Consider the following 15,265-nt stretch of genomic DNA (forward strand, 5'->3'; position numbering starts at 1 on the left):
AGGGTGGTCCCGGGATTCATAAATCACATTCCTAATCCAACCCATTACAGATTAAATTGGAAATATTAGATATGTTCGTGCATTTTCATTCCAGTCCGTTGTATTTTAGGGAACTGGGAAAATATGTATATTGTCTTAATAAAAATCCACAGTGGAAAATTATGTTTTATTAAGTACACATATTTTTCCCGACGGCCCACCATTAAAGCTAGTTAAAGAGTAAAATGATGCCTTTTCAGCCTGAATGGAGGATGCTTTACAGTGAGGGAAAAAAGTATTTGATCCCCTGCTGATTTTGTACATTTGCTCACCTGACAAAGAAATGATCAGTCTATAATTTTAATGGTAGGTTTATTTGAACAGTGAGAGACAGAATAACAACAAAAAAAGCCAGAAAAACGCATGTCAAAAATGTTATAAATTTATTTGCATTTTAATGAGGGAAATAAGTATTTGACCCCCTCTCAATCAGAAAGATTTCTGGCTCCCAGGTGTCTTTTATACAGGTAACGAGCTGAGATTAGGAGCACACTCTTAAAGGGAGTGCTCCTAATCTCAGTTTGTTACCTGTATAAACGACACCTGTCCACAGAAGCAATCAATCAATCAGATTCCAAACTCTCCACCATTGCCAAGACCAAAGAGCTCTCCAAGGATGTCAGGGACAAGATTGTAGACCTACACAAGGCTGGAATGGGCTACAAGACCATCGCCAAGCAGCTTGGTGAGAAGGTGACAACAGTTGGTGTGATTATTCGCAAATGGAAGAAACACAAAATAACTGTCAATCTCCCTCGGCCTGGGGCTCCATGCAAGATCTCACCTCGTGGAGTTGCAATGATCATGAGAACGGTGAGGAATCAGCCCAGAACTACACGGGAGGATCTTGTCAATGATCTCAAGGCAGCTGGGACCATAGTCACCAAGAAAACAATTGGTAACACACTACGCCGTGAAGGACTGAAATCCTGCAGCGCCCGCAAGGTCCCCCTGCTCAAGAAAGCACATATACAGGCCCGTCTGAAGTTTGTCAATGAACATCTGAATGATTCAGAGGAGAACTGGGTGAAAGTGTTGTGGTCAGATGAGACCAAAATGGAGCTCTTTGGCATCAACTCAACTCGCCGTGTTTGGAGGAGAAGGAATGCTGCCTATGACCCCAAGAACACCATCCCCACCATCAAACATGGAGGTTGAAACATTATGCTTTGGGGGTGTTTTTCTGCTAAGGGACAGGACAACTTCACCGCTTCAAAGGGACGATGGACGGGGCCATGTGCCGTCAAATCTTGGGTGAGAACCTCCTTCCCTCAGCCAGGGCATTGAAAATGGGTCGTGGATGGGTATTCCAGCATGACAATGACCCAAAACACACGGCCAAGGCAACAAAGGAGTGGCTCAAGAAGAAGCACATTAAGGTCCTGGAGTGGCCTAGCCAGTCTCCAGACCTTAATCCCATAGAAAATCTGTGGAGGGAGCTGAAGGTTCGAGTTGCCAAACGTCAGCCTCAAAACCTTAATGACTTGGAGAAGATCTGCAAAGAGGATTGGGAGAAATCCCTCCTGAGATGTTAGCAAACCTGGTGGCAAACTACAAGAAATGTCTGACCTCTGTGATTGCCAAGAAGGGTTTTGCCACCAAGTACTAAGTCATGTTTTGCAGAGGGGTCAAATACTTATTTCCCTCATTAAAATGCAAATCAATTTATAAAATTTTTGACATGCGTTTTTTTGGCTTTTTTTGTTGTTATTCTGTCTCTCACTGTTCAAATAAACCTAGCATTAGAATTATAGACTGATCTTTTCTTTGTCAGTGGGCAAACGTACAAAATCAGCAGGGGATCAAATACGTTTTTCCCTCACTGTATGTAGGACCCGTCCACGGGCGACACAGTTTGTACTGTTTTTGGGATTACTGCTAGGCACATCAATCCTAGACGATAGTGCAGATCTGGCGCCCACTATCGGCTAACTAGGCTAATTTAGACCTAGTCTAATCCATACACTTCCACACAGTGCACAGTTTAGCACACCATCATACACATACATAGTATAGCTGTGTCATATTAGCTATTGTACGTCTGTTTCATCGCATAACAATGCAATATTCACTGGATAATTTAAAGATATTGAAATCCATAAATAAAAAGAGGGCGGAACTTACATACCGAGTCGGTGTCGGAACACAATGTGTGACGGACCAAGGCTTCATGTTGTATACACGTGAGATCCTGGAAAAGTTTGACGAGCGAGCTGGACGGCATTTTGTCTTTAACGTTTATACGCCAGACACTACCATAATTTCTACGTATTGAAACGGTAAGTGTTGTTTTTCATGTTTTGTATTAGCTAGCCAATGGAGTTAGCGTTTCACAAGAATCGTTTGTCCAGCTTGCTATCATCAAGCTAGCTATTTACGCTCTTCCTACATTTGTTTTCAAACCAGCTTAACAACGTATTAGTACCGACATATTTAAATGGGAACTTGTAGCACTCCCATCCCTGTCAATGCGATGCTCTCTTCGTGCGATCCATAGAGCTCCTGTCTGTTACGTGCTGTAAGATGGGGCGACTGAGGAAGAGGCACAACTGGAAGGGACGGAAGCAGGACGAGACACATCCACCTCCAGCGGCCAAGGAGGAGGGGAGGACTGTTGTAGTGGAACTCAAAGGTACAACACTCAAGCGCCTGTGGCCCTATGGCTCTCAAAATATGTAGCTACACACGAGGGTAGGGAAGAGATACACGGTAACTAAGTATGAAAATGTATGCACTCACTACTGTAAGTCGCGCTGGATAAGAGCATCTGCTAAATTACTAAAATGTAAAACTACTGTTCGTGAGGTTGGTGTTGTAAGGGGTGCGATTCGTGTGAACTCATAATACTCTGTTCCTAATGTTCCCTGTCCCACAGATGGGGCCAACCTAAAGGGGTTGGACGAGAGCAATGCCCTGGTCCTCCCATCCACTAAAGCCAAGAAGAAGACGAGGGGCATCGAGAAGGCCCTTACTAAGAAACAGCCCCTTACCAAGAAACAGAGGAAACATCTACAAAAAGTATTGGAGGTCAAAGAGAAGAAAGCCAAGGTAACATGCTCAATCTGCCTTCTCTGAGCCAGACCAGGTCAGTTTCAGTCAAGTTTAAACTGTGAACTGTGTCATTTGAAATAGTTCTGCACAAAAACATGAAACTACACTATTCATCATCATCTTCCTCCTTTGACTTCCAGAGAGTAGACATCCTGGCCAAACTGGCTGAAGTGCAGCTGCCTGACTCTGAACTGAAGCTGCTCTACACCACCTCCAAACTGGGCACAGGAGACAAGCAGTACCAGACAAAACAGTAAGGCAGTGGGACTGTCACGCCATTGTAGCTGCATTTGGTTTAGTGATGCTTTCCATAAGCTCAGGTTGACTGATGAACAATGATATTCAGTTGGAGTGATAGTGGCCTGGTCTACTGTAGGCTTGTGTGTGATCCTCTGTGGTGTTGTCTCTCTCTCAGGACTCCTGATGAGGTTGATGATGGAGCCTCAGGGCCCAGGATCAGCAGCCTGAGTGGAGCCAACAGGAAGAGGAAACAAATAGCACGGGAGGAGGAGGAGGAGGAAGAGGAGGAGAGTAGTGGTTTGGACTCATCATCTGATGAAGAGATGGATGATGGAGGGATAGGGAAAGGAGGGGTGGAGGCCACTAATGTCTCAGAATGTAAAGAGCCAGCCTCCTCCTGTCAGGAGAAAGAGGTGGAGGAGATGAAAAAGGAAAAGAAAAAGGAGTCAGGCCTAGCCCAGGCTGCCAGTAAAACGCCATCCGAGCCGGCAATCTTCATCTCCGTGGACAGACTGCCAGAGATACAGGTGTGTGTTTCTTGTGTTGTGTATTTGTTTCTCGTGAGGTGTGTATATTTTTCATGCACATTCTATCTTTGTGTTTTTCTCACTCCATGTGCGTTTGTTTTTATTTCTCCTGCTGTGTGTGTGCATGTGTTTTTGTCCTGCAATGTGTGTGTAGGAGGCCCGTCTGAGGCTGCCAGTGCTGGCTGAGGAGCAGGTGATCATGGAGGCGGTGAGAGAGAACAGTTTTGTGGTTCTGTGTGGAGAGACAGGAAGTGGTAAAACCACCCAGGTACCCCAGTTCCTGTACGAGGCTGGATACGCCAGGTAACACACTCCCTGCTCTTCTTTTTCTCAGCTTCACTCCATCTTATCCACCACTTATCTTTTTGTATATTTATTTGGAAGCCTCCTTTCACTCCACTAATACATCATAATATCTATCTTTATCAATTTCCCTCCTGTTTCTATCCAGTGGCACTGGAATCATTGGTGTGACAGAGCCTAGGAGAGTGGCAGCTGTCAGTATGTCCCACAGAGTGGCCAAAGAGATGAACCTGTCCACACGGTACCCACACACACACACACACACACAATGGTTAGTGTGTGAATTTCATTTCCATTTGTGTTTGGTTGTGTCTACTGAGGCTCTGTGTGTGTTTGATTGTGTCTGTTGTTAGGGTGGTGTCGTACCAGATCCGTTATGAGGGGAACGTGACTAGTGACACCAAGATCAAGTTCATGACAGACGGAGTCCTGCTGAAGGAGATTCAGAAGGTAATCTCTCCTTACTCTCCAGCCTTCCCTTCCCATTTTCTGTCCGTCCCCCTCCCTACCTATCTGCCCTCCCCCCATGTTTTTCCATCTTTATTGTATGACTCCATTATATCAGTCTATTTGCCCCAGTCACCCCATTTCCTTTATTGCACTACTTTTGACCAGAGCCTTAAGTAGTGCACTATTATTCCCCTATTCCCTATATAGTGCACTACTTTTGACCAGGACCCATAGTGCACTACTGTATAGGGTGCCATTTGAGACGGAGCCTAAGTCTGTCTCTCTCTGATGTAGGACTTCCTGCTCCAGAGGTACAGTGTGATCATCATAGATGAGGCCCATGAGAGGAGTGTGTACACAGACATCCTGATAGGCCTGCTGTCACGCATCGTACCACTCAGAAACAAGGTCAGACAGACGGGGTTAATTTTTTGTTGTTATTTAAAAGAAACATTGACATGACTCGGGGTTCCTGACTCCTTGAGCATGTTATTTAATACATGCACAACTGTTATGTAAAGATTTATAAACTATTTACTTAATGGAAACTCTACATTTAATAATAATTTATAAGCAGACTTCTCTACCCAACTTGCTGTTGTCCTTATTTTTCCTTACCCTGTTGTTTCCTGTGTGTGTCACACAGAAAGGCCTCCCCATGAAGCTGATAGTGATGTCAGCTACTCTGCGTGTGGAGGACTTCACAGAAAACAGGAAGCTGTTTCCTACTCCTCCTCCTGTCATCAAGGTGGAGGCTCGTCAGTTCCCTGTAAGCGTCCACTTTAACAAACGTACTCCTCTGGAGGACTACACTGGAGAGGTGTTCCTCAAGACCTGTAAGATCCACCGCATGTTGCCCCCTGGGGGTATCCTGGTGTTCCTAACGGGCCAGGCTGAGGTCCACTCTGTCTGCCGGAGACTGAGGAGGGCCTTCCCTTTCAGGAGGGGCAACCCAGCTACTGGTAAGTTTTACACACACACACACACACACACACACACACACACACACACACATTGTCTTTACACAGTGTAAAATGTATGACTATGTGTTCTGATAAGGTGAGGGAGAGGTGACAACAGACACCTCAGATGAGATGAAGAAGTTTAAGAAAGCCAAACATAAGAAAACTGTGGTACGTACTACTTACTTACTGTCACTGTTGAACAGGTGTGAAGTGTGTGAGTGAATGTTTCAACGCCGTGTGTTTTGTTTCTGTGTGTGAGTAGTCCCTGCCCCGTATTGACCTGGATAACTACTCAGCGTTGCCGGTGGATGAGGGGGATGAGGACCGTCTGGCGGGGATAGATGATGAGCAGGGGTCAGACCTGGAACTAGGAGACGACGCTGCAGACACCGGTAAGAGAAAAGGGCTAGGTGTGTGTTGCCTTAGAGCTCTTTTTCCTTTTTTTTTTTTCTCACCTTTATTTAACCAGGTAAGCCAGTTGAGAACAAGTTCTCATTTACAACTGCAACCTGGCCAAGATAAAGCAAAGCAGTGCGATTTAAAAAAAACAACAACAACACAGAGTTACATATGGGGTAAAACAAAACAGTCAAAAATACAACAGAAAATATATATATATATATACAGTGTGTGCAAATGTAGCAAGTTATGGAGGTAAGGCAATAAATAGGCCATAGTGCAAAATAATTACAATTTAGTATTAACACTGGAATGATAGATGTGCAAGAGATGATGTGCAAATAGAGATACTGGGGTGCAAATGAGCAAAATAAATAACAATATGGGGATGAGGTAGTTGAGTGGGCTAATTACAGATGGGCTGTGTACAGGTGCAGTGATCGGTAAGGTGCTCTGACAACTGATGCTTAAAGTTAGTGAGGGAGATAAGTCTCCAGCTTCAGAGATTTTTGCAGTTCGTTCCAGTCATTGGCAGCAGAGAACTGGAAGGAATGGCGGCCAAAGGAGGTGTTGGCTTTGGGGGTGACCAGTGAGATATACCTGCTGGAGCGCAGACTATGGGTGGGTGTTGCTATGGTGACCAATGAGCTAAGATAAGGCGGGGATTTGCCTAGCAGTGATTTATAGATGACCTGGAGCCAGTGGGTTTGGCGACGAATATGTAGTGAGGACCAGACAACAAGAGCTCTCAGGTGTGTATCCTTGATTCATATGTTCTCTCTTTCTTTCTGTGTCTGTAGAGAAGGCAGACCCGTCCCTCCCTCTCTATGTCCTCCCCCTCTACTCTCTCCTGGCTCCAGAGCAGCAGGCCAAGGTAAGACGGGCCACTTGGCACAACAAACCTACACTAGATGAAGTGATATCATTGCATTAATACATGGATCTGTGTCTGTCTGTGCAAGCTTGCATGTGAGCTTGTCCTTGTGCTCATGCTTATTGTGTGTTTCTAATCTTTGTGTGTGTCCAGGTGTTCCGGCCCCCTCCCCCTGGTGCACGTCTGTGTGTCGTAGCTACCAACGTAGCAGAAACCTCTCTAACCATCCCGGGGATAAAGTATGTGGTCGACTGCGGTCGGGTCAAGAAGCGCTTCTACGACCGCGTCACAGGGGTCTCCTCCTTCAAGGTCTCCTGGACCTCACAGGCATCAGCCAATCAGAGGGCAGGCCGGGCAGGCCGTACCGAACCTGGACACTGCTATAGGTCAGACCTGGAAAGGGGTGTTTAATTGTTAAAGTAAATGCTTTCTCACCTCATTTTTAACCTCTTCAGTCATTTCTAACGGATACAATTGAATGTGCAATGACTGTGTGTGCCAGGCTGTACTCATCAGCGGTGTTTGGAGACTTCAGTCTGTTCTCTGAGGCAGAGATAACCCGCAGGCCAGTTGAGGACCTGGTACTACAGATGAAGGACCTTAACATAGACAAGGTCAGAGAAATAACACATTATTGATTGATGCTTTAAAGATAGGGAGAAAGTCTTCCTGTGAATTTAGTCAGACACTAGCTAATGGTGTGTTCCTAATGGTGTGTTCCACTGCGCCAACTCCCGAGTGGCGCAGTGGTCTAAGGCACTGCATCGCAGTGCTAGCTGTGCCACTTGAGATCCTGGTTCGAATCCAGGCTCTGTCGTAGCCGGCCGCGACCGGGAGACCCATGGGGCGGCGCACAATTGGCCCAGTGTCGTCCGGGGTAGGGGAGGGAATGGCCGCCAGGGATGTAGCTCAGTTGGTAGAGCATGGCGTTTGCAACGCCAGGGTTGTGGGTTTGTTTCCCACGGGGGGCCAGTATGGAAATAAAATAATGTATGTATGCACTCACTAACTAACTGTAAGTCGCTCTGGATAAGAGCGTCTGCTAAATGACTAAAATGTAAATGTGTTCAGGTTGTAAACTTCCCATTCCCCACTACTCCCTCGGCTGAGGCACTGGTGGCAGCAGAACAGTTACTGGTTTCACTGGGAGCACTAGAGGAGCCGCCACGCACCGGACGGTAAGCGGTTAAACCTGACTCACTTTACCTCACACTTCACCCCCCATACCTCACCCTTCGCTCAACCTACCTCACTGCTCACAAACTCACTTCTCAGCAGGTATATCTGTAGTCCCCTCTTCAGATCCTCTACCCCACTATTCCCTCCTGCAGCCCACCCACCAATCAATCAATCCATTTCTCTATATCTGCTGTAGGGTGAAGGAGATGGAGCGAGCGCGTCTGAGCTGTCCCATCAGCCCCCTGGGCAGGGCGATGGCGTCATTCCCTGTGTCACCGCGCTACGCTAAGATGCTAGCGCTAGGGAAGCAGCAGGACTGTCTGCCTTACGTCATCGCTGTGGTGGCCGCGATGACGGTCCGGGAGATCTTTGAGGATCTGGACAGGTGGGGGGCAGAGAGAGTAGAGGAAATGTGTGCTTATAGGATTATTCTGAAATACATAGACATTAGACTAGCATGTGTTTCTGATCAAACACAGGGTTTTGGTTCCATTACTTATTTTGAAATGCATATTTAAACAAGATCCTAATGTGTTTGCATCTCTACATTCTCTCTCCACCATCTCTATTGGTATCCTCTCCACCATTGTCCCCTGGTCCAGACCTGCTGGTAGTGAGGATGAGAGCTCCAGGCTGGCCCAGCGTCGAGCCCGGCTGGCCCAGATGAGGAGGCTGTGGGCTGGGCAGGGAGCCTCTCTACTGCTGGGGGACCTCATGGTCCTGCTGGGTAAGGCTGGAGTGTGAGCGTATGAGGGTGTTGTGTTTATCTTTGTGTGTGTTCTGTACTACATGTGTCTGTGTTAAAGTATTATGGGTTACCTCAGGTGCTGTGGGTGCGTGTGAGTTTGCCGGCTGCACTCTTAAATTCTGTGAGGAGAATGGACTGAGGTATAAAGCCATGCTGGAGATCAGACGACTTAGAGGACAGCTCACCAATGCAGGTACACACACACACACACACACACACACACACACACACACACACAGAGAGACACAGAGCGACACACACTCACACTCTGTCCTCTCCTTCCCTAGTGAACTCGGTGTGTCCAGAAGTAGGTGTGTTTGTGGACTGTAAGATGGCTCCGCCCACTGAGAGCCAGGTGGTGTGTTTACGTCAGATAGTGCTGGCGGGACTGGGAGACCACCTGGCCAGACGGGTACAGCAAGAGGAACTACTAGACCCAAAATGGAGGAATGGATACAAGGTGAGTTCTCCTATAACATTAGATAATAATAATATGCCATTTAGCAGACGCTTTTATCCAAAGCGACTTAGTCATGCGTGCATACATTTTTGTGTATGGGTGGTCCCGGGGATCGAACCCACTACCTTGGCGTTACAAGCGCCGTGCTCTACCAGCTGAGCTACAGAGGACCACAGATCCTCACTGATCGAAGAGGTTTATTTTTTATCTTTGTGTGTTTCTTAGTCTCATTTGTGATCCTGCTTGTTGATAGTGTTTTTGAGTTGTGTTGTCTCTTTCTCTGTTTCAGACCCCACTCCTAGATGAGCCTGTCTACCTCCACCCCTCCTCAGCCCTGTTTAAAACCCTACCTCAGTTTGTGGTCTATCAGGAGGTCTTGGAGACCACCAAGATGTATATGAGAGGTAGGTGAAACACTTCCACTGATATAGTACAGCTTAATGTCATCAGTATTCCATTATTCCAACAGCTGTTAACTAGGGAGACTTGTCTCTCAGGTGTGTCAGCGGTAGAACCAGAGTGGGTTCCCCAGCTCCTCACCCAGTACTGCCACTTTGGATCTCCTCTGGAGACTCCATCACCATGGCTCTGTGCATCTACAGGCAGGGTCAAATGCCGCTGTACCAGCACCTTTTGTGAGTCTGCTCTACACCACGCCTGTCTTTGTCACGTTCAGTAATAGTGTCTCTCTGACCTCAATCTTTCCTAAATTCCCTGCATCCTCTCTCGTTGCCTCCTCAAAACGCATTGGGGAAGGTCTGAGGGGAGGGACCTTGGACCTTCTCTAATACAGTAGAAAAGGAGGTGAGGAGAATCACGGAAAGACAGATTGAGCCTAACACTCTATTCCCTGTATCTCGCTCTAGTCCGATGTGGCTGGCAGCTTCCTGCTATAGAGATGGATTACCCAGATGGCCTGGAGCGATACAAACTGTTTGCCAGGTTCCTTCTGGAAGGACAGGTACTGAATGCACTGGCTGCATCCCAAAGGGAACCCTTTTCCCTATAAAGTGTACTATATAGTGTCAGATCAGGCAGTACAGTACAGATCTCTGGGACAAACTTGGTTTAGATGGTGTAAAACAGGTTGACTGCACTCAAGTGGAACCTTTTCATTTGTGTTTCAGGTCTGCCCTAAATTGAAGCAGCACAGCAGTTATCTTCTCTCAAACCCTTCCATCATGATGAAGACCTGGGCAAAGTGAGCCAAGCGTTCCTTACACTACAGCACATAGGAGGGTCTGTCTGTGTTAATACTTAATGTTGTTGTTCCTCTGTCTGTAAGACTCCAGCCCAGGACTGAGGCTCTGCTGGGAGCTCTGGTGTCAGAGAGAGTGGACTGCAGAGACGTACTGCTCTCATCCTGGAAGAACAACGACAAATGTACGCATCTGTGTCATTTCAATGAGAGAGACTGTCAAATGTGTGAAATTGTTGAACATTATTTTGTTCTCTATTCTAATTTTCTCCTTCTCTCCGTCCAGTCCTCTTGTCTGCGTACTGCCAGTGGATCCCTGAAGCTAAACACGAAGATGTGGCCAAGAGCTGGCCTCCCATCTAACACAGAGGACACTGATACCAGCTCTGCTGCCTGCCAAGCACCCTAGGCCAAACCAGCCATACCAACACAGTGCCGTTAACACAACCTCATAACCCATAGCATGGAGCCAGTTACCCATACCTCAGCCAGCCACAACACACAGGACCTTTTGGCTGTTCTGTACAGAACTGTTCAGGGGAAGGACAATTCTTTCACTTGGACCATATGTCCTTCTCTGGTTGTGCTTTGATGGATTTTTAAAACTAATTCTTTGTGCTGGTCTGAATCTGATGATTTAGAATGAGATTTGATCAGTGTTGGACAGAATGAAAATCCAAATTCGATGTGGACCTCTTTTTGAAGATGAAGCCTGACTCTCGCCACACAGTTGACACTGTGAAAATAAAGGCTTAATTTTTTTTGGATGCAAGTACATTTATTATTGTGCTTGCTGAAGTTTCTTGCATAGTCTTACTATTATATTTATTTCCCTCGCTCTAGCGCTTAAAACGATTTAAGCTATGAACACGAAACTAACTTCCAGAGGTGCAGACCGCCCCAACTTTGATTGCTTGAGAAAATCTTTTTGAAAGCATTTATACTTTAACTACAACAATATGTAAAATTATCTCCAATGCATTTCAATGGCAGAAAAAGGGCCATAGACTATCAACTACAAACCAATGTTGAGATGTTCAGACTGACCCTACTTAGATTGCTTGTCAAAGGTTTTTTTAAATACTATTTAGGGCTCTATTCAATCTATATCGCTGAAGTGTTACAGATTGCGCGATAGAAAAGAAAAGGTAATTTCCAATTGAGCTAACATATGCAGTGTTTACTGTAAATGCAGTCTCCGCTAACGTGGGAACATGGAGGATGGAATAGAGCCCTTATACTTTTTGAACTATAACAATTTTAAATTAGCATAAATTAACATGTTTTAATGAGAACCATAAGAATACAGTGGTAGCTACAAAACAAACTTTAAAATGTTCAGGCTATCCTAACTTCAAATGTTCTAACACAGGTACAGTGCATTCGGAAAGTATTTAGACCTCTTTACTTTTCCATATTTAGTTTTTTTCCCTCATCAATCTACACACACATACCCCATAATGACAAAGCAAAAACAGGATTTTAGAAATAAAACCCCCCAGAAATATCACATTTACATAAGTATTCAGACCCTTTACTCAGTACCTTGTTGAAGCACCTTTGGCTGTGATTACAGCCTCAAGCTTACTTGGGTATGATGCTACAAGCTTGGCACACCTGTATTTGGGGAGTTTCTCCCATTCTTTTCAGCAGATCCTCAAGCTCTGTCAGGTTGGATGGGGAGCGTCGTTGCACAGCTATTTTCAGGTCTCTCCAGAGATGTTAGATCAGGTTCAAATCCGGGCTCTGGCTGGGCCACACAAGGACATTCAGAGACTTGTCCCGAACCCACTCCTGCATTGTCCTGGCTGTGTGCTTAGGGGCGTTGTCTTGTTGGAAGGTGAACCTTTGCCCCAGTCTGAGGTCCTGAGCGCTCTGGAGCATGTTTTCATCAAGGATCTCTTTGTACTTTGCTCCGTTCAACTTTCCCTCGACCCTGACTAGTCTCCCAGTCCCTGCTGCTGAAAAAGATCCCCACAGCGTGATGCTGTCACCACCATGCTTCATCGTAGGGATGGTGCCAGGTTTCCTCCAGATGTGACGCTTGGCATTCAGGCCAAGGAGTTCAATCTTGCTTTCATCAGACCAGAGAATCTTGTTTCTCATGGTCTGAGTCCTTTAGGTGCCTTTTAGCAAATTCCAAGCAGGCTGTCATGTGCCTTTTACTGAGGAGTAGCTTCCGTCTGGCCTCTACCATAAAGGCCTGATTGGTGGAGTGCCGCAGAGATGGTTGTCCTTCTGGAAGGTTCTCCCATCTCCACAGAGGAACTCTGGAGCTCTGTCAGAGTGACCATCGGGTTCTTGGTTACGTCCCTGACCAAGGACCTTAGACTGGAGCGAAGGTTCACCTTCCAACAGGACAATGACCCTAAGCACACAGCCAAGACAACGCAGGATTGGCTTCGGGACAAGTCTCTGAATGTCCTTGTGTGGACAAGCCAGAGCTCGGACTTGAACCCGATTGAACTTCTCTGGAGAGACCTGAAAATAGCTGTGCAGCGACGCTCCCCATCCAACCTGACAGAGCTTGAGGATCTGCAGAGAAGAATGGAAGAAACTCCCCAAATACAGGTGTGCCAAGCTTGTAGCGTCATACCCAAGAAGACTTGAGGCTGTAATCGCTGCAAAAGGTACTTAAACAAAGTACTGAGTAAAGGGTCTGAATACTTATGTAAATGTAATATTTCATTTTTTTTAACATGTCTAAAAACCTGTTTTTGCTTTGTCATTATGGGGTATTGTGTGTAGACTGATGAGGGGAAAAAACTATTTCATCAATTTTAGAATAAGGCTGTAACAAAATGTGGAAAAAGTAAAGGGGTCTGACTACTTTCCGAATGCACTGTAGTAGCACTTCAGACTAGTACTCACTGGCCCACAACCAGCTTGATGACATTGGTGAAAACTCTGTTCAGTACCTGAGCCAGAGTCACCGCTGAGGAACAGAGGCAAAGAACTGGATCAGTATCTCTCTCGCACGCACGCAGCTGTTCTGATGCCAAACAGCATGTGTAGTTCTACAGTCAGGCCTTACCTAGCGAGGCCTCCCCCTCTGTTCTCTTCAGGAAGGTAAGCAGCAGGATCACCAGGAATGGAGTAAAACATTCCACACTGATACGAGGGACATGGTCAGTACCATAGGAATAGAATAAGTAAGGCAGGCCAAATGGTAACACTTTACTTCTGGGGAGTATACAATCATGAAAATGTCATGACTAGTTTCATAAAGATGTTGCTTCATGACTACTCCCTTCAATTAAAATGTTACCAAAAAAATATTCCAATTCAATGTTCCATGATTTTATTGAATTCAGTGCCTCCCCCTGGCACACACCAGTACTCGCAAACATGAGAGGTGGGGACATGGTCATTCTCCACTGTGAAACTTATACAGCCACATCTCCTCTGCCTGGATCTCACGAATAAAGGGGGGAAGCTGTTGTCACACTGAGGGAGATCTCTCTCACACACACACAGTTAAGATCATTTAAATAATTAATATTAATATGCCATTTAGCAGACGCTTTTATCCAAAGCGACTTACAGTCATGTGTGCATACATTTTTATGTATGGGTGGTCCCGGGGATCGAACCCACTACCCTGGCGTTACAAGCGCCATGCTCTACCAATTGAGCTATAGAGGACCAAACAAGTCAATATGGAACCCATTTGTCAATGTTATTACATGTTTGGATGTTTGTTATTAACACTATGTTATTACATGATATTGGAAACCATACAAAACTTACTCACAGGAAGACAACCAGAAGCAGCAGTCCCCTCATCTTGTTTCTCAGTTTAGTTTCCAGACAGATCACTTGGCAAATTCATTGGCATCCTCTCCTAAATTGGAAGGGGGAAAGAAAGAAAATTGGTTCAAAATGATTAATTTATTACAAAACATGTTATAACAAATATAACACAATTTATAATAACGAATTAAGTCTGACTGGTGACACATGGCTGAGTGTGGACCAAATGAAAGGGGCTGATTTGTTAGATTGATATGCGCAATGACAGGTACATTTAGCAACAGTAGAGAAGTCATGCTAGTCTTTCTTGTTCCATGTTTAAAATTGCCAACTTAATTAGCTAACGTTAGCTAGTGCATATCGTGAACATCCAATTGATTCACAATTTATTCATCTTAAATGTAGTGCCCTGCCCCCATATTGCTGGCTACACCTCTATTATCTTGCTAGGAGCATAGCAACATTTTACGCCTCTACACATCTGGGAACTGATAACTTCTGAAAACTTGTAGGAGCATTTCCCGGTGAAAATCTCAGATCTATAATTTTTGCTAGCGAAATTAGCAGAACCAACCTTTAAACTCGGTGTTTACGTCTTTCTCCGCATATTGAGATTCTCACTGATAGCTACCGTGGCCTACTCATCATCATACTCGTCACCGGAGACCCGGAGAAAGCTTTTCGTCCGTTGTGTTGAAGAAAATGCAATGCCACGTCACGTTAACGGGGCGATCTCTAGTGGACAAATGGTAGAATAACACATTTGATTACTAGGACCGAAAAGCACAGCAAAATAAAAATCAAATTACTAAAAATTGAAAGTATGATATTGTATTTTCCATGAAGATAGGATCAAATGAGTTCCACTGAGACACAGTACAGCTTTATTTAAGTCAAACTTCAGGCATGTCTGAACTCCTCGGCTCCAACTCAACCTCTCAACCTCCTTTAGAATGAAAAGACAGAATCAATCGTTTGAAATAAAAAGACAGTCATGTACAAAAAGAGTGTCATCCTCACAGTCACACACATTTAGAAGCAACATTTTACAGGCAATAGCACGCCACAGTAACATGATC

At 45.4% G+C, this 15,265-nt stretch overlaps 1 protein-coding gene across 1 annotated transcript; it reads left to right on the forward strand.

Moving 5' to 3' along the window:
- Positions 1-2,201: 2,201 nt before the first annotated feature.
- dhx37 (DEAH (Asp-Glu-Ala-His) box polypeptide 37) lies at positions 2,202-11,200 on the forward strand. Its single transcript, XM_084181117.1, has 26 exons — positions 2,202-2,318; positions 2,537-2,671; positions 2,915-3,087; positions 3,231-3,343; positions 3,506-3,857; positions 4,012-4,160; positions 4,309-4,401; positions 4,514-4,610; positions 4,905-5,018; positions 5,257-5,572; positions 5,670-5,743; positions 5,838-5,967; positions 6,775-6,848; positions 7,002-7,234; positions 7,351-7,462; positions 7,920-8,026; positions 8,224-8,412; positions 8,630-8,754; positions 8,852-8,968; positions 9,063-9,235; positions 9,525-9,639; positions 9,733-9,870; positions 10,102-10,196; positions 10,363-10,436; positions 10,521-10,618; positions 10,720-11,200. The coding sequence occupies exons 2-26, from the start codon at positions 2,563-2,565 to the stop codon at positions 10,794-10,796; spliced, it is 3,447 nt and encodes a 1,148-aa protein (XP_084037243.1). The 5' UTR covers positions 2,202-2,318; positions 2,537-2,562; the 3' UTR covers positions 10,797-11,200.
- The last annotated feature ends 4,065 nt before the right edge of the window (positions 11,201-15,265 follow it).

The sequence above is a fragment of the Coregonus lavaretus genome, assembly GCF_964263955.1.
Source record: "Coregonus lavaretus genome assembly, chromosome: 17".
NCBI lineage: Eukaryota > Metazoa > Chordata > Actinopteri > Salmoniformes > Salmonidae > Coregonus > Coregonus lavaretus.